The 27,203-nt window shown below is 44.9% G+C and overlaps 1 protein-coding gene across 3 annotated transcripts in view; it reads right to left on the bottom strand.

Annotated features, from left to right (window-relative positions):
- Window positions 1-27,203, bottom strand: part of meis2a (Meis homeobox 2a) — a 78,726-nt gene that overhangs the window by 12,568 nt on the left and 38,955 nt on the right. For all 3 annotated transcript variants that reach the window (XM_070842081.1, XM_070842082.1, XM_070842083.1), the window contains exon 9: window positions 10,857-10,933. In XM_070842081.1, the coding sequence (XP_070698182.1) occupies window positions 10,857-10,933 (77 nt within the window). The remainder of the gene's footprint in view (window positions 1-10,856; window positions 10,934-27,203) is intronic.

Below are 27,203 nucleotides of genomic sequence, written 5' to 3'. Positions count from 1 at the left end.
TTAAGGAAAGAGCTGATCCACATCTCCCTTGTTAGCAAGGCCCCTCTTCTCTTACTCTAGCAGTCCCTCCCTTAAGACAACACCTTATTAACGTGCATAGGTGCACAAAAGGTATTGTCTGCCTGCCCAGGAGCAGAGGGACCAACAGCTGTGTTTTCCGTTGTTTGAAGAGCATCTGAAAACATCCCCCATATGTCAATATTAGCCCCCGTCAAAGGTTCCAGCACATAGCGCATGACAGAGGTCGTCAGTGCTGGAAGGTAACACTCATACCTCATAAGCCAGCTTCTCACCTTTTGGGTGGGTGAGGGCTTCCTGCTTTCATGCAGGGCCAGCAAGAAATAGAACAGAGACATGCTGGCAGGCTGGCACACACACACACACAGATACTCAGACACACACAGAGTAGAGAGGGGGGAGAATAGAAAGAAAAGAATGAATCCAGCACTATCATTACCCCAGCCTACCTATCAGCCCTCCTGAGATGAGTGGGTGTGCTTACAAGCTCGCCCCATTTTCTCAGTTGTGAAGAGTGCCACCCCTCTTGCCCAGATTTCTCTTTTTCCCACAATGCCAGGCCTGTTGGACTGCTTTGTATGTCTCTGCAGGGAGGGCAGGTATATCCTCCCTTTCCATTCACTTCTCGCTGCTATCATACAAATGTGTGACTTTTTTAGCCTGTCTTCCTCCTGCACTGTCTTTCCATCTCTATTTCTTTCACCCTCTCTTTGTCTCATTCTCTCTCTTCTGCTTCCCTTTAATTCTAAACCCTTTTTTCCCTCTCTGCCTGGTAATCGAGTGAGAGATTCCACGACTCTGTGACTCCCCCTTATTGTCAGATATCAAACAGGGCGGCTTTGTGGATTACCAGGGGAAGCTGATAATGACATGATAGAGGCGTGATATTTCAAACAAAATTGAGTGTCAATTGCCTGCATCGTCTAGGCAACACAAGTGTCTGCGTTGCAGCAGCCAGGAAGAAAATAAGGCCAATCTATTTCCTTTGCTTCATATCAAACGTCTCTTCTTCTCTCTCCTTTATAAGACTATAATGGGTTCAGCTCAAAGGGAAGAAGAGGGGGCTGCCAAGTGGGGCTTCAACTGTTATGTCCTTATGCAACACACATACATGCTTGGGCACACTTGTGAGCATGCATGTGCTGTACATGTGCATACACATCGCTTACAGACATGAACTTATGCTCCTGAATCTCAAATGTATTAGCAGAAGCCAGAAAGCAGAGCAAATGGGAGGTTGTAGAGGGAAGGTGCCCCCATTTTACCACCCCACCCCCAAACATATATACACATGCACATGCTCTCTCTCCTCTTGCTCCTTACTTTTTTTCCCTCCTCACACTGCTGCACTAGTAACCATGAATTTAGGGCAGAGAAAATGAACAGCAGTTTGAGCAATTAAAAAGTGACACCTAAACCTGGTGGATAGACTGTCAAGATTCTCTAATGCCTGGGTTTAGGTGCCGTTGCACTTGGAGTCTTCAAGAGCCAGACTACTGGGGGAGTACAGGACACTTTATGTGTGTGTGTGTGTGCATGTGTTTGGAGAGGGATTCTCCCTCCCACTGGGATGTCATCATCTTCTCATCATCGTGTGAGTGAGTGTTTCCACCAAGCACGTTTCCATGATGTGTCTGAGTGAGTGTGTTTGCGTCTAGCACATATTAGTGACCACGAGAGTCATCGGTCAAATGTTGTCAGCTTGCCTCTGACTTCCCTATTGAATAATTAATCTGAGTTTCAATTGCACATAATCGCTTTGACATACATAAGCGTCAACACAGGCACACAAACACACATGTGCAGGCACGGTCAGAAGCAGAGTTTAGGGCTAAAAAGCCGAGCAGCAGGCTAGTGATATAAATAACTGTTGTTTGTGGAGGGTACTGCTGGCACAAGCAGCACTGACACTGGAGCGGACCACAGGGACTCTGATGTGCCTGGTGGCCTGAAGCGAGCCCTCTGCGAGCTCAGATCAGCTCTACCACTGACTGCGCACAGCTTTGACTGGCCTCCTTCATATGTGACAGCCTGAAACAAACAAAATCTCTGTGTCTCACAAAAGCTACATTCACTTCAGCCTACACTACAGAATATGATCCTTGAAAAATGAAGTCTTTGAGCTGTTGTGAATGATTCTTCCTATATTTGCAAAATGCAGATGACCCCATTCTGAAAGATGATTTCATTTTGTAGGTTAAGATTAAAATATCCCCAACAGAGACAAGTTTTAGATTGATATCCGCTATTATTACAGGATGGTGTAACTTTTTATTAAATGGCAGATGTCATTCTACCATTTCTTCACCTCATACCTGTGAGAAAGCATAAAAAAGTCCCCCATACAGTATAACAAGAAGATGATAAAGCAGATATGTCTTGGGGGGGGCTACAAGCAGACACCCTCTACCCCCGCTAGGGAAAAAGACCTTCCCACCGCCCTCCCTCCTTGCCGCACATGCTCACAGAGTCTCCCAATTGAAACATCATTGTCGGTAATGGGAGGAATAAATATTCATAAGGCTGGGAAGAGAGAAACCCTAGATTAGGATAATATGCTGCTCATTGTTCTCCCCCTTCCTTTCTCCAGCTCTTCCTCTGTATCTCTGCATCTTGTTATGCATGTAATAGTGTTGGCTAATAGTGGCTAATTCCTCCAGCTACCTCTGATAACTTCATCAAAGTGCATGCATATGTGTGTGTTGGTATGTGCATGGAGAGAATGTGTCAGCAAGCTACACCATTTATTTCTCACCTCTCCCAAATTGCAAATTACCAGGTTTGATATCTCCAAGATTTTGGGCCATATTCCAATTAAGATTGGATTGTTTTTGTGGAGAGGCCCTATGACTCCCTCCCTCGCGCCTCTCCCTCACATTTTCTGCTTGGCACAGACTCCACTGATATCTCATCCATAACAGGCCTGAACTGGGGCAGAGCATGGCTTAAACAAACAAAAGGCTATATTGATTTATAGGGTCTTCCATGATGGGCTTATTGGCCTGCACCTCAAAGCCACAGAGGGGCACCGGGCCATGAATCACAGCTTCAGAAAACACACACAAACACACACGCATGCACAACAGGTAAGAATAATACACTGGAGCATTGTTAAGGATGTGATTACAACCTTCTCTCCGTTTCATTTCCAAAAAACATTCACTTTCATTGTGTCTTAAAGGATAGAGGGGGGTGTCAGTAGAGGTTATTTTGAATGTGACACCGCACAAACAAAGCAAAGCTAAAAGAGCATGCTTATTTGCATGCTGTTACTATATATCCAAACACGGGGATAGAGGGAATGAAATGTGTGAAAGAGGAAGGTGAGGAGAAACAGAGGGAAAGGGTGAAAGAACGAGCATGCCTGGACAAAGAGAAAATACCTTGTAGAGGTTCACAGAGTTTAAAGAGCTCAGCCAAAGAAGGAGCTTCTGGCCTCTCTGGCTCCAACACACACACCCTCAAGGCCATTCTGTTACACCTGGTCACCTTTATCCTTTTTAGCCCCCCACACCCTCACCCCTCCCAAACACATTCACCACGCACCCAAAACACATACACAACATTCAGCTGCCCGAAACACATCACCAGTAGGATACACACAGCAGCACCCTGTGGCTAACACACTGCTCCTCTGGCTATCTCCCTCAGCAGATAAAACTAATTATTCCAAATCTACTCTGTCAGGTTGTCTGATCCTCTGGGGCCTCAGTTTAAATCTCTCTCTCTCTCTGTCTCGCTGCTTCTCTCTCTGTCATAAGCCACAAAAAGACAAGAATCTGTGTCAACTGACCTCCAGAGTAAAAACATAAACAGAGTGACTAGCCATAAAGACACATATAGCACCATAGCAGCTGAAGCACATGTCTCTCTCTGTGAAAACAGACTATTCCAAACAGCAACCAGGCTGACCTGAAGTCAGATTTTGTTTTAAATGCGTGACTATAACACTAAGTAAATCCATTTTAAAAAAGGAGTGATCGAGCCTGGTACTCTAAACAACTTTGAAAAATCACACATGCATGACATCATCTAGCATACAATCCAGAGGATTTATGCACCTATTCAGATGCCTAGTCCCACTGTTGGCACTTGCCGTTGGCACCCATGTTAGGCTTTAGAGCTAAATAACAGGCCAACATCCCAGGCTTTCCAGCTGCACGCCCTGAAAGCCCATGGAGAAACCATTCGTCCCAATGAGCTCTAAAGGCAAATGGAAGCTCATAAACAGAGACTTGACTGTATAGACTTTGCATTTTATCTTTCAGCAGTTTCCTCTTTTATGAGCCAGGGACCCCTATAACAGGGGGAGGACGGGAGGGATGAGCAAGATGGGAGGATGGCAGGGAGAGTAAGGATGACAGTAAGGATGTTAAGGAAGGAGACGATGGCAGAAAGAGCAGAAGAATAAGAATGAGGTACAGGTTGCCAGAATGAGACAGAGGAGAACTGGGGTCACAAATCTTGCTGCTATTCTAGTACGTGACATCTTCGCTCGTTTGCGGCTGCTCATTAACAAACAATACTGCTGTGAAATTGGTTTAATGACAAAGTAATAAAATTGCTATTCTGCTCACAGATGGCCTCAGGCACAGGGAGATTCTGGCAGGCTTACTGTGGCTGCCCGTGTGCATTAAGCTGCTTGTTCATGAAAACAGCACCCTACACTTTCTTTCTCACTATCACCAACCTTTTTTCTCCTTTTTAAGTTCTTTCTCTTCCTGCAAATGAAATAAATTAACCCACTTTCCTCCCTTGTATTCTCCTTGAATTCTCCCTCTCCCACACTCTCACCCTCTTGCTCTCCCTCTGAGTCTCTAGCTCTCTTTCTCCTCTCTCTCTCTCTCTCGTGTATTCTGTATCTTGTTCTCTCTCTCTATCTCATTCCAGTTCTCACCCCTAGTAAAGAAATTACCATCTTAAAATAAAAAAAAAATAAAAAAATCAGGCTCGCCCACGCAAACGCAGCTCGACTTCATTTCAGACGCAGAGCCCTTGTTATTAAACGACCCACCAATAAAACCAAGCCGTTGAGGAATAAAAGAGCCAAAAGGAGCAGAGAAGTACAAAGACCTCCCTCCTCCCATCTCTCTCCATCTCTCTCTAATGCTTTCACTGTAATGCCTCTTTTAGCTCTTTGCCGCTGTATCTTGCCTCGTCTGGCTTCGTTCTCCTTGCATGCCGTCTTTGCTGGGAGAATTCCACAGCCTTGGAGAGTCTTGAGCTTGTAATGGGAAAACAAGTAAAAAAAAAAAAGCATTCATTTTTGTGCATGATTGCCCGACAGTGCCAGTTTTATTAAAGCACCACCTGTTTTTCATAACTCTAGCCTCACACAGAGGTGGGCACTGGGCTGTTCCACGGCCACGGTGGGTGTCCATGCCACGCTATGACCCAATGTGCCCCCAGTGTCTGATAAAGTAGGAGTGGGCCCTGTTACTCACACTGCGCATTTCGACAGTGGCATGTGCTCATGCACTCACACACGGCACATATACTGTGAGTGCACACATAAACACAGTTGCGCACATTAGCATCAGCTATTCAACACTCCCATGGCTGAACCTGTGAGTACAGCATGTGTCTAGATTGCACCGCAAACAGATATTTGGAACGGTAACAACTGCTGAACAAAATGAAAAACAAAATGAAACCTACTACAGGGATTCTGCTCTATTTCACTCTGCCAATAATGAAAATATGTTTTTCCAAATGTGTTCCTCCCTCCAAAACAGATAAAATGGGATTATTATTACAGCATCAAGAAAGCAGCCAGATCAAATGAACTTAGCGAGTAGGGGGTGTTGGTAGGGGGGCTGGCACTTGGGATCTGACAACAGAGTCAATTCTGCTAATTAACTGCCAATTAGCGGTCCCTAAATGAGAGGGATCATGATGCCGGTGTTGGCAGCGCCCTGATAGTCTCTCTCTCTCTCTCAGTCGGACTCACATATACACTCATGCTCGCGCACACACACACAAACACAACCTTCTCCACACTCCAGCTGTATATTTAGAAAGCCAGGGGCATAAGATGGCCACTGCCGGGAGTCCCTGGTTGCAGCCAAAAAAAGGCCTGACATTTCCATCTGGGTCAAAGTTAGACAGATAACCAGCAACTTCAGTCAACTAGCCCACCAATGTAGCAGAGATGAAGAGACAGAAAAGTAAAGAGTAAGCTATGATATAGAGAAGATTTTAGAAAAGAGGGGAAAAGGACCTCAAAAGCCTCTGTATGAGATTCATAAGTCTTAAATACTTATAAAGAATGTGGAAAAAACACAGGCAGCTGGGCAAGTTTCATAGCTTTATGTTACATTTGGAAAATATTAGTTATTATTTTGCATTTCATAATGGGCTCGCTCGCCAAACCAGAGGATCATAAAAAATCATAAAAAAATCATAAAAGCCAGTGTTCCTAAGTGTCTCGTTGGACCAAAGAAGGGGGGTGGAAAATGCTTTGCTAAGTGGAGGAACAAATTTGGCTTTGATTTCTCTCTTTCTTGTTCTCAGATACTGCAAACAATATGTGCTTGACCGTTTCTAACACTCTGCATGTGAACCTGCAGTACAACTTCTATGCGTCTCTGCTGGGGGACCTGAACCGTGGAAGGGAGAGAGAGAGAACGAGAGGAAAATGAGGAACTGGTTGGGGGACATGCTGTGAAGAGAGCTCCAGAGGAGCAGTCAGTTTAGAGCTAGCTAAACTAGGTTTATTTGCATCCTGTGCTACAGCGGGATGCAGTCTGGGAGGAGAATCTGGATTCTACATAGATAGTTAAAAAAAGTTGTGAAGACATTTGAGTGTAGCAATTTTTGGACGTCTTTTTTTAACTGTGGTATCCTTTTGACTTCTCCTTTTAGCTCTTCTTTCGTTTATTTCGCCTGCACACCTGTCTGACACGACCGTTTACTGGACACAGACATACCACTGGTTGCATATAGTACAGTTTTGGTGATCAAGGTTTTTGAGCTTATTCTTACTCAGTCTTAAATCAATAGAATGAAATATCTAAATCTTAATGTAAACATACAGTACATTTGTATTGAGGGATATGATGACAAGTCATCATAGAGTTTGTCCTCCTAGTGAGTATGGATTCTCAGAAAAAAAAAACAAAAGTGCTGCATGTCCTATGCTGAATGGCTGGAGAGACTGAGCCTATTTCATCTCCTCAGTGGGCACAGGCCACTTGGCGCCGTTGTCTGGCGGATATCCTTCCCTTATCATGTGACCTGTGCTCCGACAGGGGGCAAAGGTTGGCTGCAATCCGCCCCTGTGTCTTAATAACTCACTCATTGTATTCTTTTCTGCCGCTAATTAGAGCCTGTGTGTGCCTGTGTGTGTCTCTGTCTGTGTGTGCCTGTGTGTGTATGTGTCTATGCATGTATTCCCCCCTGGGCTGTAGAGAGGAGGCAGAGAAGTAAAAATAGAGTGTGGCTTAGTGCCCTCTTTATTGTTATTAGTGCTCCAGTGGCACAGCAGTCAGTCATCATAGATGCCAAGAACTGACATATTCCCTCTCTGACTTGCTCTGCCTCACTCCCCTCTCTCTCTATGCTATGGAAATGACCAACCGGCTGCCTGTGAGATGAGGGAATAATGAGGGGACAATTTCCTTCCTTTTTTTACATGCTGTTTCTCTCAGTCATCTGTCATCGGCGTCATCTCTCAGGCCCATGTAATAATCCTGCGTATGTCGTATGTGTGTGTGTGTGTCTGTGTGTGTGTGTGTGTGTGTGTGTGTGTGTGTGTGCATTGCCGCAGTGGTAAATAACGGCAGGATAGTTGGTATGTGTGTTTATGGCAGTGAGTGAGGGCACGTCGTGCTGGGTCTGACGCTGAGACATGAAAGGATTCGGTCAGGCCCCATTTAGCCCAGACTGATAGCAGGACACCAGGAGCTGCTGAGGCAGGCAAATATACCGCTAGATACTGTAAACTGTAAACGCTTCTCTGGCGAATAGACACCTGAGTCTGCCGTTTCACCCACTTCATTATCCCAGAATGCCTTGTGTGACATGGCCCTCACCTTTTCCCACAATCTTAAACAAATGCAATTACACATCAGACCACTCCCAGTTCTGTTAGGACGACGCCAGTTGTCTCAAATGTAAGCAGAGCAAACACACTACCTAATGGTCAACTAATGGTGTCCTGGCACACTGTACACACATAACATCTCTGTCCATACTGAGAGGGCTTAGTGTTTGTAATAATGTGCATTATGTGCACACACACACACACGGGATACTATTAACAGAATAATCAAGTCATCCTCCTCATCTGCTTAACACCAGCACGGTGAAATTGTGGACTTTAACCTTTTCCTTTGTTCCTTATTAACACCAGACAGCTAATGGGGTGTGGGCTACAAACAGGTGAGGCTGCCAGCTAATGATATAGACTAACTATAGAACCAGGTGTCTCCTGTGGTACTCAGACAAAAGGTTTCAAACTAGCTGGAAGTATTCTTCCAGGGGTTTTATTTTCTGCATGTAAGAGTGGGCTGCAGGTAAACGTAAAGGGAGGTGTCAGTTGGAGGGTATGATTCAGGGAGGTTTGATGGGGTAAGCTGGGAGAGAGCGAGATACACTGTCTATTGACTATCACACAGAGCACCCTTGTGCCCTCGCTGGGCTACGATTGTGCCGGTGGACAAAGCCCTGATTCAGCACATCCTTTCCCCGAGGGAGAGCTCTGGAAACCGAAGACGGCGGCCATCCCCTCCTTTTCCCCCCACTCATCCTCTGCTTCTGTCTCTCCCTCCCTCTGTCTCTATCTCTCTATCCCTCTCTTTGGCCAGTAACGTGGCAGCCGCTATGCATCAAAGGCAACGACAGAACAATGCAAGGGGGCCAGCCAGGAATTTGAAGAGCTTTTTTTTTTTTTTTAAACAGGAATTTCGTATGGCAGAGTTTTGTCATATCCTGGGTGGACCGACTTAATATCCAAAAGATAAAGCAAGGGCACAGCTCAAACAAAGCGATATTTCACTGTAACTCACTGTCCTGTCTGGTTAAGTGTTACGAGAGGAAAGAAAACTTAAGCATCCTCTCTCTCCTCTCATCTCTCCCTTACTGTAAAATAGCCAAGAAGACAGCATCCACCAGGCGTGTTCACATCTCCCAGAATGTACCAGAGATAGACCAGCAGAGTCTAAGCCTCTCTAATGACTTTATTTGTGAAAATTGATTCCTAGTGTGTTTTTGTTAACACGGCTGGTGTAACATTAATACACAGCTCCACGACTACTATGTGCATGTGTACATGCCTGTATGTGAGTCCAGAGACAAGGTTCATGAGGATGTTACCCAGCACGGGATTCTTTCAGACCCCTTTATAAATGGATCTGAGGCATTTCAGCGCCAGGCTTGGATTTCATGGCCTCTGAGAAGGCAGGGACTCTTCCTACATCTATCTCTGTCTATGTCTATTTCTTTCTCTCTCTCTCTCTCCTCGCAGGTTTGCAGACTATTTCTGCATTAATCACCATGACACAGGCAAGGCAACTCAATTTTCTGCTCCTGTAGGTAAGGTGCGTGGCGTCCCGAAACGGTGGCACGAGGCATGAAACAGGCAAGCGGGGGCTAATCTTTGGTTACTGGTGTAATTGAAATGCTATCCACACTGTAGGGTGCATTAAAGTCTGATAACAGCGGTTCCTGTGGCCAATTTAAGTAGCTTGACTTCCTTTGGCTAGAAGGGAATAAAGAAAAGGGTGAGAAAGAGAGAGAGGGAGAGAGAAATAGAGAGAGACAGAAAGAGAGAGAGAGAGTATCTCAGGATGGAGGGGGGAGGATGAGGGAGGGGGCTGATAGATAAGGCAGACAAACCAGGCTAATTCTCCAGGCATGTTTCTCATTGTGATCCAGGAAAAATGAGAAAAAAATGTATCACAGAACCAAAAAATCAATTGACCCTCGGGTGGCTTGTCAGGCTGCGAGTCTGATAAACCTAAAAGCTTCGTTAATGTCGGCCTGCCTGTACCCAACAGATAGAGCACTTTGTAAATGAACCCGCTTTGATAAATATATTAAGGAAAGCTGTGAATAAAAGGCACAGACTTGTCATTTGTAAATAGAACCCCCGCTACATGGAATTAGAATGATAAAATGGGGTTCCATATAATTAAGTTTGTGTAAGACCTGAAATCCGTGCAAATACCTTGCCGGAAATTTGAAAGGAAGCTGTCAGTTCAATTAATCTGAACATCACCCTGAGAATGTACTGAACAAAATTAAGCCGCAGATAAAACCTGGGCTAGTATTTTGATAAGTAATTCCTGTATCATTTCTTTGCTTCTGTGATCATTTTATTTAATCCACCACCCCCAGTTATGTGCTAAGCCATCTACAAAGGCCCTGCTGGCCAGGCCACCAAAACCTTAATCCACCATATAGCTTGTGTAAAACGGGGAGGGGGTGGAAGGCAGTTTTGCCTTTTGTGGGGGCACCAGTGGCGGTACTAGGTATGGTTTTGGATGAAGGGGTGGGGTGGGTGTGGGGGCTGTAGGGGTAGCTTATGATCTCTGTCTTTCTCCCTTAAATATATCCCACTGAATACATGTGCATCAAACCACAAAGACCACTGACTTAGCCGCAGAACACTTTGCCGATAACACCGGAACATCCTGGTAGCTTACATATAATAATGTTACAAAGGTTGTCAGTGTGTATATCTACGCGTGCACCTCTGATCGTGTCTATATGTGATGGGGAGGGCTGTACATAAACGGTTTTCACACTTTGTGGAGAGAGGGAGGCGAAGGCTTTTGAAAATGAAAGGCAGAGCGATGCTGGTGGTGGAGATAGGGCGAGCGGAAATCTTGACTCACCAGTTGTTTACTTGTAAGATGGTGAGGCCTGTGTCTTGGGCTAGCTGCTTCTTCTGCTCTTCAGATGGGTATGGGTGCTGCAGGAGCAAACAGGGAGAGAAACACACACATGAGCCTCTTTGACATACAGATTAACATAAGTATTCACGCATGTAATCACTCATAAAGAGAAGCTCTGGGAGGGAACACGCGCTTCGAGTCAAGTTCCTGGCTGTTGCCTATTACTGTATGTATCCAATGCGTTCCCGTGTTTGTTGTATTGTGTAACCCAAGACGACTGCACCTTCTTGTGACCTCCAACCAACCCTTCCCCTCCCTTGCACGGTATAGACATTCGCAGCATACACGTGTCCACCCACACATGATTCTGTGCTAGACCTGTCAGAGCTGGCCGAACAAGTTTGTCAAAACTGTCAACTGTGATAACCCCCCCTCCCTATCCCCACCCCAAGCACACGCAAACAACATATAGTGTGCAGAAGGAACATACAAAGAACACACAAGAAAACACTAACAAGCACACACACAATGACAAACAAGACTTTCCAGCAGGCCTAATACAGATACTGTGGTGTCTAAGAATCCTTTTATAATACCAAGCAACAGAATGAGTGGGTGCAGATTTACAGTGAATACGTTTATCTTTCCTTGAATGTCTGACATGTATTCTGGTGGTGGCTCTTTCATAGAGAGCAGCTGAATACAGGCTAATGCTAAGAGAGCAGAATGCTGTGAAATCTCCTCCACAGCTTTGCCAAGATTTTTACCTGAAAATGTAATTCTGCGACCAGGGCTGCAATGATACTATTTGTGTCAGGTCCAATCTAGAGAACATGGGCTGATATAAATGGCAGACCTTGGGCTGCCTTGCTCCCCCTGGGCCTGCTATGAAGCATGACAAAACAACAGTGATCGCTGGTGACAGATGTCTTTAAGGGCCAGATTAGGAGTCGGGGCGCACGCAAACGAAACAAATGAGACACAATGTGTTTCATTCAGCCACTGTAGACAGAGAGCATGCATGTACACAGTTACACATTTGCACGCACACAAGCATGTGCAAACAGAAATGCACATAGACATAAACAAATATTCACTGACATGACACCTGCAAATCACAACACAAAAATTTGCTTTTTAAAAAGTGACACTTAAACCCCCCCCCCTCTCTATTTTTGGGTGCTTTCAAGCTCCATTAACACACATTTTTACGCTTCAAGGAAAACACCTTTAGCCTCACGACTTGTGCCCATTTTTTCAGCTCCTTTCCTCCTCCACACTCATTGAGGAAGCAAATTTCATAAAGCCGGTAATGTCTCCCTGGTTTGTTAATTGCATTCAGTTTTAACATGAAATGATAACAGTTGCTCAAGAACTATTTTCTCATTTACTGCTGAAATAATTGATGTAAGTGAGGTTTCATATCAGCAGTGAGGAGGATTTCTCCTTTCAGCTAGTACTGCCTGTCTAAATGTAGTCTGTTTTAATTAAAGGAGAGATGAAAAAATGGTTTGAGGAATGTGCTCAATTAATAACAAACAAGGCTGAGATTGGACAAATAATGAGTCCCGGCTGCAGAGAGGGATTAATCTGATTTGTACTTGTGTATGCAGTTCCTTTTAATATGCTAAAATCATTAACAAAGGAAAGATGATAATGCTTGCATAGAAATACATTTTTTGATTGCCAGGTGCTGACATTTCCTTGGCTAGGGGATACAGAGCAATTTCTATTGGTTACTGTGTGTGTATGTCCATCCACATACAGTATGTATGTATGTATGTGTGTGTGTGTGTGTGTGTGTGTGTGTGTGTGTGTAAACATGCTTAAGAAAATGCACACTGCATGCACTGTCCAATGAACAGATATACATATCTACTTCCTCATGTCCGTGTGTGTTTGTGTGTGTCTGCTCTGGACAACAACGTGTAATAAGAGCACAGCCTCTGCTTCCCTCCCCCTTACACTCCTGGGCTTCCTTGGCGTTTTCACATTAGCTATGACCTCGGTCACGATCAAAACACGCTCCCAAATATAACAGAACACACACTCCCTCCCACTCTTTTTTTATGTACTCATACTACACAAACATATAGACACATGCACAGACGCACACAAATTGAGACATAGCTAAAGATGATACGGTATGGAGGTGTGGGGAGAGGAGCAGCCTAAATTGGAAATGAGAGTGGGTCATCTACATTGTATTAAGGCTTCCTCAGCCTCTCAGGCCCATACCCGGTCATCAATCGCCTACTGTCAGCCAGAGCGCGCTTTAGCTCGGTGATAAATACACCAGCTAGCGGCATAGCTCGTCCAGCAGCCACCACGTAATGAATGGTTTGAACAAACAAGAAAGATGTCTCATCAAGGAGAGTGGGGACGTTAAAGCCCCCCTCTCACACAAAACCCCTGAGTAAGGAGATTTACTCTGACCACATAGACACGACACTAAAAAAAAATCCTATTTCGTTTAGCTCATACCCCTCCCAGCCTTTGCTCATTCCCCACTCCTTGCCTCCTTGTGTCAGACAAGATCGCTCCCCTGTAACCTCAAGACTTCAATGCGCTGGCATATATTCACTGCTAAGTCTACACACACACGAGCAAATTTACACACATTCTAATGCAAACATGCATACAGTATGCATGCATATAACCTTTCTTCATCATTTCCTTCATCTGTCCTCAACTCTCTCTTGCCTTTCTCGCTGAACACCCCTCCCAGACACACACACACACACGTTTTATGGCTGCAGGCCACCCACACTTTACGTTGTGGCAGCTTTGCTTTAAGCATGAAGCTCTGAAATCTCAGCTACAGAAAATGGTGTGTGGTGGCAATGGCAACACACACACACACACACAGACATGGACATGGAGAAGTAAGCCGGCATGGTGGGCCTTGTGGTTACAAGGCTGCAGCAGCCGTGAAATTGGAGAACTGCTATTCAGACCTCTGCGTAACCTCTTAATGTTAATTGCTTCAGTAAAAAAAATTACATGTTTGTAAATTATCCAATGAGCCCGAAAAAAATCTGATATGAAAAGTGACCATGAGATGAAAGAGTGAATTAAGATTTATTCACTAACAAAACTGTGCTAAATGTGTTCTAATGTGTTTCTTCCTGGACATGTCCTTCTGTACCCTCAGGAGACAGTATGACATGGTTATTTAATGGATGAAAAACAAACACAGAGCAAGATCAAAGATGGTATTGATAATCTCCCCACTAGCTTTGGATCCACTCAATATGTTCAGTTACAAACACCAAGGCCAATATCCTTAAAAGAGGATTGACCGCAAAATGTAAAACAGCCAATCTATAAGTAAGCCAGAAATTAGTGGCTTCAATTTGTTGTCCAGGCAGCGCCGGTTTCCAATCGAAACAACTTTGTTAATTATGCTTAAGCCTGTTAATGGGCACAAGCATGCACTATCCTAATGCACACATGTCCTATTCCTACAATCTGACCTGAAAAAGCACCGCCAAACATCAACACAAACACATGAACACAAACACAGGTGCATAAGCAGGTAAGCTGCCAGTCATTGGGAATCGTGGTGTAAGTGTGTGTGTGTGTGTGTGTGTGCGTGACCGACTGCTGGCTAAATTACAGGGTGTGATGTGTTCTGTGCTCTCTGATAGTGCTGGATGTAATGGCCCCTGTGGTTGCTGAGCATTACAAGCTGAGGTAGCTCCATCATCCGCTGTGCATGGTCTTGAACTCACCATATACAACAACCACATCTACTGCTGGGCCGCTCTTACTTCACACCACACCTTTCACCCACACCGACTCCTGTCTGCTCATTCAACATCCAGCTCGCTATATATCAGTTTCATACTCTCCTGACACCTATTTGCTGCCGTCGTCAAATCCCACAGCCCGATCATTATCCCAGCCGTTCCATTCAACCCCCACCGCTTTTCCCGCTCTGCCCCTTCCCCTCCACACACCGAACCTGCAGCCCCTTGCCTGAGAGGCTGGTGGACCCCATTGATGAATGACATCATCAGTGTGTGACATGAGTTATAGAGCCAGGTCGCAAGGTTGCAGTGGCTTGCAAACCTATTCCATGCTAATGACTCCCAGGAAATCGCAGGCCATTGGCTGTTTACTCCAGTGCCATGGCAACACAAAGGATTTGCTGATGATGATTGGTGTAATTTAGCTCCAGCTCTTTTGTCATTTGGATAGGATTATTAGATAATCTGCATATCTATTTTTCACTCTGTACGTGTTTGTTTATTTGTTCTAAAGTATTGGACTTAGCAGAAAATTGTCAATGACTAAACAGACATTATTCTACATAGCGTTTTCCATTGCAATACTTTCATGTGTCGGTAGCATTTGTTGGGCTTTATTGTGAGTTTGTGTCTAGATTTACAGCAATATTGTATTCCAGTATTTCGTTTCATATATGCCTTCCTCAAATTGATTGGAATCTTATTTGTTTTTAATCACAGTGACTGGAGGATGATAATAATATTCACTGTCAGAAATAAATGCAATCAAATATAGGAATGACATTTTAATATGGTTTCTGCATTGAGTTGGAGTAAGATTGGCACATTTTAAATATCAAGTTGCCATTGTTAATAATGTTACAACTGGCGTCTTTGACAAATGACAATGAGATTGAATGCATATCGGCATTACTGGGAGATCAAACAGATATGACAAATAAATCCAGTTGGAGTTTTTGAATCCATCATGAGTGTTTACTATGCACAGAGCAATATCTGGCATTTTAGCTCCAGTTTTCTGACAGATTTTGTGGTTTAAATTGAAAGATACAGTTAATTATGTCCATCTGTAAACATCAAATAGATTGACAATTTAAAAAGACCTTCATATTTCCATGACTATGACAGAATTGATTTTTCAAATGTATCAGTAAAGACTGCAAAACATTATCATTAATTATTATTATTGAGAAATGCAGTTTTGTTATTTCAAAGATCAGCTATGAACTGATTGATTCAAATTCTCCAAACGCAAATGGATTAAACTGGTTGAGTTAAAGCTCTGTCTGCAAACTAAAGTTACATTTAAAAAATGTTGCTCTCTTCCATCTCAATTTTATTCTCAGAGCTCAACTTCTCTGTCTCTCTTTGTCACCATCCATCTCTCACTCCTCTCTCATTGTGTGTTTTTGGGTGGGGGGGGACGTGGGAGGGAGGAGAGGGTTTTTTGGGTGTTTGTTTTATTTAACTGGGAACTACACTGCTTCCTGACAACAGCCTGAAAACAGGCAAGAATGCCACATGACTCAATGATTCAACCCTGCTGCTCTCCCTTTCTCTCCGTCTCCTGACTGCACACATACACACACAGGCAACTTATAAACAGAACTCACATGATGCCAACCTACAAACCACACGCACTGCATGCCAACCTCTGATAACAGCAAATGAAAGTACATCCATATCTACACTTCACACGATCTGCATTCAGAACATACCACTACACTTCTGCCTCACTCCAGACTCCAGAGCTTCCACAATAAGTGTAAAGGCTCTCAGCGGAGACAGTAAAACAGTGATGATTGCAAATACAAGACGGACTGGCGAGGCCCGCGGCATCTATTATAGAGCAAAAGGGCCCCCAGTCTGTCTGTCTGTCTCCCTGACTGGCTGGCTGGCTGGCTGGTTGGTTGGTTGGCAGTGCATCAGTACTACTACTGCTGTTGCTGCCATGGCCCGCCACAACAATCGCTGGCTGGGCTCCTAAAGCCAGCTCCTGGCCCCCAGCCAGCAGCCTGTTTGCTCTACACCATTAATTTATGTTCACTGGAGATGGTGCAAGGTTGTAGAGAAGCTCTACGGCATAACTGCCCTGCTTGCCTGCCAAACTACAGTAACAGTAAAGTGGGTGAGGGGAGTCGGAAGGAGAGAGGAATGAATGGAGGGAGAGGGTGAGGAAGGAGCCCTGGAGGATATGCGAGATATAGGCATCTGATTGTACCAAGCACTATGAGGCTAAATAGCAATCACTCCCACACAATCCCAATGCACCTCCAGACTTTGCGAATCGACCAACGAAAAGAGAGAGATGTTTTAGGGGAACATTTCCAAATGATATCATGAATAATGATAATAAGGTATCACTTTTATCCAATAAAGAAAATAAAACTGGAAAATAACTGTGCTTTATCTATGCACAATCTGCAAGACTCCCAAACGAGGATCAACTCAACTCAACCCATAAATCTATTGATGTTTGCCAACAGTTATGTACACAAACTGTGTGTGTGCTGTATTGTGGACCTGGTCTCGTTTGTGGCCTGCAGCCATAGAGATGTGCCTATTTAATCGTCAGATCGAGTTCATGGCTTCTTTTTCCACCACACGGCTGCCCCTCCGCTTTCAAGAGGAGGAATATGATCCCTCCATCCTTACAGTGGGGGCCTGGTCTCTCAGTCTCTCCCTCTCTCTCTCATTTCCGTCGATCTCTCCTTCTCCTGCCTTACTCCATAGGCCCCAGCAGCTATCCCTTTCTCGCTGCACGCTAACCCGTCTGGCCTCCTCTCGTATCCTCTTCACTCCACCTCTTCTCGTCTCTTCTCCTCTCATCTCGTCCCCCTCTTTCAAAGTTTTCGCTCAAGCTTTAAGCCAGGTCCTAGAGGGCAGGAATTTGGCCTGGTTTTTCAGACCAGTCTGTTGGCTTTGTTGTGGTAACTGCCTGCTCGGGGCACCCAGCTCTGTTCTGCTCTGCGTTCCTGCTCGCCTGATGTCAACACACAGCCACGCTCACTACTTGCTCTCAAGAAATCTTTAAAACATCTTGTTGCAATGAATACAGCTGAGCCAAAGGATCATCCTCTTACAAGGGCTTTTGCTCCTATTAGATTTCAATACATTTAAATCTAAGTCTTTGGCAGCTTTTTTTCCGAATAATACCCTTAAAATGAATCTCCAGTTCTTTTATTCTTTATGATGTTACTAGTGGGGAGTATGAGGTAACTGGTCTTTGCGAGGGACTTTTAGGGCCTATAAGCAGATCATTAGAGGCTTGGTGGGGCCTGTCAAAGCAGAAGACCCACCCACTTTGCTTGCATTGGACAACCTCATATCCACACCACTTGTCACCGTTACCAGTCATAAAGTCACTGGGAACACATGGTGTACGTAAAGAGTAGTGAACAGACTAAGCCTCTGAATAAACATCAGCACTGGTTTAATGACGTATGTACACATTGTAAAAAAAAACAATGATTTTCTAAACTGACTAACTGAGAGACTTGGCCTAAGAAAACCTCTAGCATGGGTTTTGAGGATTATTGCCATATAATTTTCCAAAAAATATTACCTACCTTTTTCAATTCCTGTTATTTCCAAAGAGGAATAAAAGTCTGTTTCTGTGATTCTAAAATGAATGACAAATGTTTTTCCTTAGTCTTCATAGTCTACGTAAATAATTACAAATGTTCTCCTTCAAATGGGTGTGGGTTATTAGACACTATTTAGGAATAATGCTGTGAAAGCAGGGGGGTTGGCGAAGACAAGACAGTAAAGCACTTACAATCTAGAGCCTGTTGGGAAAAGGACTTAATATTAACATACAGAGTCTCTTTAAGATTATCCTCTTTCGCTATTGTATTCTTTAGACTTTGTTTAACTTCCTAAGTCAAAGTAAAGTGGGGCTGATCTCCAATTGAAACAGAAACAGATTAATTTGTGAAGAGATGGACAGACCGAGGGAGAGAAAAGCGGGTGTGTTCGCTCTTCAAATAGAAGCTTCTGAGAGTTTCCACTTGACGGTTCTCCCTTTCATTGTGCATTAACTTAATGAGCATAAGTATTCAAATACACAACCAGGACCTCTTTTAGCTCTCTCCCTCTCTCTTTCTAGTCTCTCTCTCTGTCTCTTTAAGACTTCACATTCTCAAGAGAAAGGCCAGTACATTCTAATAGCGAGCCTCGGGACACAACAACAAGAGCACAACCACTTACAGAGGACAAACAAGAAACCCCCGGGGCCAGCTATGGAATGTCAAGCCAATTTGGAAGATATCATAGGACATTTGTAATGTCAATTTTTGTTTTCAGGTCAAAAATCAAAGGCAAACATGGTGTGCAACATTTGTCCATTACAGTGCGGGCAAGAACACCCCCTCCCCCACCAAAAAACAGCTGCAGGGGACACTTCCTGTTTGCTAATGATGCTAAATGTGTTCAAGTCAACCATGTCAAATTTTCTCTCCCTCTGAATGGACAGCTGGGGAGGAAAGAAAGATTTTCTCTCCTGTCCTCCACTGTCTCCCTTTTCCTATCCTCTGCCAGTGAGAGAAGCTCTTGGGCCCATGACAGACAGACACTTCAGATCATGTCCCTGTCAGTGAGACAGAGGAGCATAGCTGATGGTAACCATAGGTGCATTCATCTGAGATCACAAGTACTTCCATGGAACAAAGCCAGCCAAGCACTGATCAGTCACCACCCCGTCCCTACCTGTTGTGTCTGTTCTCTTTTACTGAATACCGTTTTTGCCTTTCAGAAATGCACGTCTTCTGAGCTCTCCTTTCATCTAGGAGTGTATGAGTCAAGGAGATATCTCCTGTCATTGCTCAACACCCAGGGGCGGCTGGCTGCATGGGGCTGTGTGGACTGACAAATGCCCTCAGGATCTTTCACTTTCTTAATGTTCCTCAAAGCAGAGTCGACATGTGACGGGAGTTAAAATGCCTTTGTGAAGTGCCGCTGAGAGAAGAGAAGAGAAGAGAAGAGAAGAGAAGAGAAGAGAAGAGAAGAGAAGAGAAGAGAAGAGAAGAGAAGAGAAGAGAAGAGAAGAGAAGAGAAGAGAAGGAGTGGTGAGGCAGGGATATAGCTTTTAGGCCTGGTTAATAGCAGCCAATCTTTAAGTGCATTCTTCCATCATCTCCCTCTCTCTCCTTGTAGTGCTCTTAGGCTCAATCCTGCCCGGGGGCCAAGGTGACCTTTGACCTGGCTGGCCTGCCTAGCTACAGCCCTCTCGTTTGTTAGGGGCTTTATCCACTGACAAAGCAGGCAGGAAGTTGGCAGCCACCCAGCAGCCCCATGGGAGGATGACCATCAGCTAGCTCAGCTTACCGCTTATTACAGGATGGTGGGGAGCATGTGTGTTTGTGTGTGTGCGTGTGTGTGTGTGTGTGTGTCTGTCTGTCTGTGCACTGGCATGTGTGTGTCATTGTGCTTGCATGCGTGCTTGCATATACTGTATATGCGCATGCATATTTGTTTGTAAATGTACTTGTGCATGTGAAACTACACGCATGTTCGAGTGTAGACAGGCGTGTTCGACTTGTGTCTGAGTGCACATGTGTAGAAGACAAAGTCAGAAATGTGGCTGACCTTTTTTTTTTGCGCCAGCAATTTTTACTATGCTAGCTAATGACACGCAAAGAATAAGCCTGGAAGCTACGAACGTCCCTGTCTCCAAGCTAACCCGATCAGCTACGCATGTTAGCAACAATCAGGCAACCTTCCAGCCACTGGACTCAGGGGACCCCAGCACACTCCGGTCTCTCCCTCTCCACTCTCTTTCTCCTTCTGCTCTCTGCAGCCTGCTCATCAGAGCGCTCAGAACAGCTCACTAAAACATTATATCATAAGACACTCCAGTTTCACTCTCGCCACTCCATAAAAGTCAGGTAATTCATACTTCATTTATATACCTTCCCATTAATAAAGCTGATGAACTTTTACTCCTTAAATCTAATGGGCCATTTTGCCATGACTGCCAGCGCTTGCCTTTTTCTCCGTCTCTCTCTGTCTGCCTCTCCTCTTCCTTCTACTCCACTAGTCCTTTGGAGGAAGCTAATCCACAGTGAATTAGCCACTGCTCACGTACAGTGTTTTATGGGTGAACAGAGAAAGAGAAGGATTTAGAGATTTTGGAGGCTTTTGACTGACCTCTGCCACAGACAAGCTGTGGCACGTACCGTGTGGTGATTTGCTTTAGCTTTTGGTGGCTCTCTTTCTGTCTCTCTCTGTTTTCCTCTACCTCTCTCTATCTGGGTGCAACTGAGGGTCATTGACCTCCGGGCCTAAAGCAAGGCATGATGGCTCCCCAGCTCGGTGGCTGTTGACAAGCGTCTGTGTTCTTTTCAACAACTCGTTGAACCACCCCCCTACCCCTTCCCTTCTCAGGAATGTAACACAACCGCTCGCTGAGGTAACCCAAGCCCCTCCCCTCTCCCATCCTTCATTTACAGAGAGAGAAAGAGATAGAGAGAGAGAGAAAGAGAGTGAAAGCAAGACCAACTAGGGGTGTTAGACAGCTGTCCCCCATCTCCCCATCTAACTCTTGCTCCCTCTCTATTTCTCTTCCTGTCTTTAGATTTGCTTCTAGCCCACTGCCTGCGGAATAATTAATGATGCAATTGAGCCGAGGAAAGGACTCTGACCAGCAGGGGCCGTTCCTGAATGCCTGGGTAGCCGTTTTATGGAGACTGGAAAATAGAAAGAGAGAAAGACAGGGAGAGACAGATAGGCAGAGGAAGCAAAAGACATAAAACAGTCAGGCAGTGAGAAAAAGAGATTGTTAATAGTCTGTTCCCCAACAAGCCTTAACCCAGTCTTCCTTTCTGTTTTCGTCCCCTCTAGTCTAATCCTCCTTCCCCATCCCCCTCTCCTCTCCTCCATCCTGATGGCGGGATCGGGGGGCCTGACCTGTCTGGTGATTGATGGTAATGTCTCAGGAAGTCATTTTCCCCGACAGCACCCCGCCGCCTTTCACCAGGCCTGGTGCAGAGGTGAGCCCATCACATGGATGCTTTTAACTCTTTGCTCACTCGCCACCCTGGTCTCTGACCCATCTATCTCACACATCCTCATCCCACCAACTTCTCCCTCCTCACTGCAGCCTATGCCAACCACAACCCTTGAGCCCCATACCTCTGACACCATGGCATGGGTGAGAAAGATGGTGATGCCACAGAACAATTCTGTCAGAAAAAGCAAGCTTAAGAAAGTTTAGAGAGAAAACAAGGGTATCTTGACAAAATAACACAGGCCATCTTGAAGTGGATCTGCCAAGTGGCCCCTAATTCAGGTTGCTGGGGATGGATCCCCACGACTCCATTACTGTCAGCGCTTACCACCTCCATTATGGCAATTAGAACGTGGTTCCAACACTAGGAATGCTTTGCTATGCTGTGGAATTGTTAACATCTGCCGTGTCTCCGCTCCATGTGTCAGAGTAGAGTTGTCTTTTCTTAAACACACATCTTTTTACAGTCACACTCTCGACTCTCTCCTCTTTTTCTTCCTGTTTCTTCAACACTGCTCTCCACATTTATTTTCTTAATTCGACTCAAACTGTGCCTTAAAGAGATCCCTCTCTGTTTGAGTCCAAATAACTTAAAATGATCCGTGAAGAGCCTCGTGGTTCCCGTTTTCAATAGGCTTCATTAGTTTTTAATATCTAGCCAAGGAAAGGAGGGGAAAATGGCATAGAGATAATCAATGGAAAGGGGCTGGTAGCCTATTAATCTCCCCCAAAGGATTGTGGGTTAATACACGCTCTTGCATAGGCAAACATGGCTGTGTGTTGAACACATCTGTCTGCCTGGATGGGCTACTTAATGAAACAGCCAGCGTTTGGCTGCTGAGATGGATGTCGTTCCCTTAGTGAAAAATGAGTTCTCTCTCCCACTACGCTGAGCCACACATGATAGGGCTCCATTCAATTCACTGGAGACCTGACTGTGTCCCGTGTGAGAGCAGCTTAAACAATGAGGGTGCCGGGCAGGACAGGCAACGCATGGCCACCAGAGCAAGTCTTCATGGAGATCATATCAGGGAATCCTAATGTGAACAAGAGTCTGACTGATCTGGGAATGAGAGAAGACAGAGAAAGACTAGAAGAGGAGTAGTACAGTAGAAAGATAAAGAAGAACAAGGGAGGAGAGAGATGAAGGCTGAGCCACCTGGGATAGATAAGCAGGCTCAATGTGTTTGAGTGACAATGTTTGTGTGTGAAAACTTTGGTGTGTGTTAGTGTATGTGCATGCATGTGCAAGCATTCTCGCCTATCTGGGAGGACTTGTGTGTATGTGTATGTGTGTGTGTATTCTGACAGTGTCGGAGGTGACCCCTGGTCAGGGAGTACTGTAACAGGAGCTCACCTCCGGTTCTGCGAGCTCTCCTCTCAGTGTGCTAAACAGCCACCTGAAGACAGGATTAGCCATTGTGACCTGGCCCCAGAGGTAACCGAGATACACCTCCGGGGACAGACATGAAACACACACTGTCACGTGTTGCTTAGACACGGCCAGGTGGGAGGAGACAGACACAGAGGAAGATAGAGGTTAAAAAAAGCTGTAAAATGGAGACAGGAAGGGACAGGTGGCGGCGGGGATTGTAAGAGCAAACAGGACACCTATAAGAGGATGAATGCAAGTAGGATACTGTATAATGTCGCGCAAGCTAAGGTGAATGGTTCAGTGGTGTTTGCTGTTATCTAGTGAAAACAAAGCATCAGAGCATAAGAGGATTGGCCGACCTAACTCAGTGCCTTGGGGTAACTGAGATTTGTGCCTGTATGGAAATTGATGCCTGTCAGCCTGTCTATGACTCAACTCTGACAGAATGCATGCATGTTTGTTACTGTGCTCACATACAAGCGTGCGTGCTGTGCTGTGACAAATGAGCTGTGCTTAATTTGCGACTGATTATGCGGGCTGCTGGTGCCCTAAACCCCTTTGAACTTGTAATTGCCCCTGGTTTCAGTAATGAACATTAAGGAGGATTCAGAAATGTGTGGCTAATTACACATTTGCTCCCCTTTTTTAATTTCTTCATCTTTATGCAGGATGAGAAAGAGGAAAAGGAGGAGCAGGAGTAGTAGTAGGAGGATGACAGTCAAGGAGGAGGTTCAGGGTTAGGAGGCATATACTGCTGTTGTTGCCCTCTTTATCTAAATAATTGTACAGGCTGGTTTATGGGCTTTAGAGAGGTGCTTTGTGTGTCAGACGCTGCAGCCCTGGGGATACGGGGGACTAGCTTTCCCTATGATCAATATTCAGAGAGATTCACATCTGGAGCCAAGGCCTGCTCTGCTCAGATTTGGATATATATATATATATATATATATATATATATATATATATATATATATATATATATATATATATATATATATATATATATATATATATATATATATATATATATATATATATATATATATATATATATATATATATATATATATATATATATATATATATAAAAACATATATTTGGTTCTCTTCTTTCTCTGTCCATCTGCTTTTTCTTATCAGTGTGTGGTACAGCTATTTCTTGATTCAGGGTTGCTATCTATCACACATGTTCATTTGTATAGCCTTACATGATCTTAGGGGGATGTGGCTGCACAGAAATTCAGCGGTCTGAAGTGAACGAGGTCTGCTCTATGTGGATAACAGACACTAACAACACATGGCTCAATATATATGCTAGACAGAACTGCTTGAGCAATGGAGCATTCTGGGTAAATGGCTGCGGTGCAGGGAGGGTCCACTGAGGGTAGTGGAGGGGGAAGAGTAGGGGAGGGGAGCAACAAATTGACCCGCTCAGCCTCAGTCTTTGATGTGGACTGGGTTCTCTCTTAAAAACCAGTCCATATGTTCAGAGAGGGAAAGAGAGAGGATATCAATGGGGAAAAAATGAAAAGGTGAGGAAGTGGGGGGAAGAGGTGAGAACAAGAGACATGGCTCCCAGTTATAAGGACCCCACTGTGCAGGAATCCCATTGCCTGCCCCTGGACTGAGCGCTGGGCAAAACAAAAGCATGCATTTGAGAGGAGTAGGAAGGGAGGGGAGAAAAATCACACAAAATGGCAGGAGTGGGATTTGGTGCAGCCAGGGTCCCATGACAAACCAAACAGTGAAACACAAGGTCTGTTTTTGATTTCTACACAGTGCCTCCATCCCTCAACCTTTTCTCTTTCCTTTCCTCCCTCCCTTCTTTAGCCTGGTTTGCTGTTTCCACGCTTGTGCTGCTCCTTTTCCCTTTTGCATTTTCTTCTCTTGGTGTGAGATGAATATCAAAGCACTGCTGGGGCAGCTTGGAGGCCTGCAGCAGAATCTCATTGGCCTCCATGGTCCCCAGCATGCAGCAGCCACCGTTCTAGCAGCTCTTGCCACAACCCCGCAATCAACTGTGGGGGGATGAGGCTAGCCTGCAGGGCGGTACCCCTGGAAGGGTAAGGGGTAATTTAAGGAAACTAGCTCTAAGATGTGAAACCAAAATCCTCTTATACATTTTGTTATGAGTAAGATAACCCCAAAAGTGTAGAAAAAGGAAAACAGCATGGAATCACCTACCACCATCTTAACAACCCTGGTTTTCCACCAGGGGCATGTACGGTATGCTATCACAGACTACCTCGCAGGGTCCCTTATTACGCATGACGTCATTCAGCCCTATTTCTTATAGAGTCAGCTCAGCCAGGTCCTAGCCAACAGATCAGTGTTATGACTACAGCAGCAGTGGATCGCGCTGCTGTGCTGAAGGCAGGGAAACGTTCCCGGGCTGGGGCCTATTCTCAGAGGAGCATAGGGCTTTTAAGAAGTCTCCTCAGCTTTGTGCATGTGTGTTCTTGGAGGAGTCTCTCACTGTTCAGAACTGTGAGTTTATAAATCTGACTGCCCTCCGCAGACTTAGCACCGTTTGTATTCTGCCACGGTCAGGGCATGTGCAGTCACCTCTGCAGGGGCCGGTCAAACTCATGCTGTGCTTCTGGTCTTCCATGAGAGCACCCCTGTTGTAAAAGCTCATCTAAAGAAATGCACGTTGCATCACATTTCAGGGAACATTCTCCTCCTTTGTTTTCCCCTTGCTGTTGTCTTACTGGAGGATATGTTGCGGGTTGCTCTTTTTTTTCATTGGCAAACACTGTGCAGTTTCACACATCTTAATCACCTCCATGCAGTGGCAACGTGTCGTAAACAGTCCCTTAGCGAAAGCACTCATTTCTGCTACTTCATTAAACAACCTGCATTAAGATGCAAACAGCGGGAATGAAAATTAACAGGAAGGGAGGGAAAAAGGAGAAAACATGAGGTAGAGGGAGGAGAAGTGTTGGGATGCACATGCACAATAACATGACGCTCATCTTATGGAAAAGCAAGCCTATTTGCATGAAAAGTTGAAAAAAAACCCCAAAAAAACATGTACACTCTTTTCACAAGCACACACACCACGTAGTGTAAGCAAGCTTAATGTGCCATGCTTTATATGTCAGTGGATTCCACGTGGGGTTTGTTGGCTTTGAAGTGGAACTATGACAGATCTGGATTAGGGGGCAAAGTGTAAAGGTCTGATGTCGGAGCATGAAACGAATTAGGTCTTATTACATTCTAATGCAGCATTAAACCTCTGGAACGGCTACCAACTATGCCAAAGCATAGTGTAAACAAGCCTTTTTGTCAGTCACAGAGCTGTGACACACTAACACTGGGAAATTACGGCAAAGCCACTCTGCAATGAGATAGCAAAGTTGATGCGGCCAGTCATATAATTATACAGCCTGTGAAAATGGGAAGTCACTGGATCTCCCTTCTAAACTTTCATTTCGTGCTCTGCTCTCTGCTTCTACAAAAAAGCATCTTGCTGACATGTAGAGGTAATTTGTTGATGAGTTCTTACAAGGAACATGAGATTCTTGTGTGGAATAAATGTTTTGAGCATCTTTTCACTGTAGTGTCAGAGTGTCTGCGTTTTAAGTGTCCCGTCCCTGTGAGGTCTGTCCATGCTGTGGTAGCCCCTCTGTAGTGGCCCGGCTGGGGAAGAACAGATGGCAGACTGAGGTGGCTTGTGTCTCTATTTTCTAGGGTCGCCAAGCCACCAACATTAGAACACAGCGACTAGACAATAGCTAAGCATTAAACCTCAACCCCCCCCAAAGATCCCCTCCACCGTCATTATCACTGACTTTCAATGACTCCCATAGTAAACATGACCAAACTATCTTGTCATATTGTCACTAATGTCTGTTTAGTAAACACACACATGAAGCAATGGGCATTGTCACAAAAGTAATGTGATGACTCTTTTTCCTGCATCTCACGCTGATAGTCACACATTTGGGCAGTGGCAGTGAACCAAACTGTCGCCAGGGTTGCTACGGGTGACTGGAGAGCTGACTTTTGGGCTGCGAAGCAAACAAGCACATGACAGATTAGTGTGTGGGCCTCCTCCAGGCTTCCACCTCTGTGACCCTTAGGAGCCCCCTCTTTACCCCCTCCTCACCCTTGCTCTTACCCCTAACTCCCCTCCCTCCTTCTCCTTTGTCTCTGCCTTCTCTTGATCCAACCTCACGCAACAACCTAAGGAGTTGAAAAGCAAACAGATT

The sequence above is a fragment of the Pempheris klunzingeri genome, chromosome 13 (assembly GCF_042242105.1).
Source record: "Pempheris klunzingeri isolate RE-2024b chromosome 13, fPemKlu1.hap1, whole genome shotgun sequence".
NCBI lineage: Eukaryota > Metazoa > Chordata > Actinopteri > Acropomatiformes > Pempheridae > Pempheris > Pempheris klunzingeri.
This window is presented reverse-complemented; position numbering and strand designations above follow the sequence as displayed.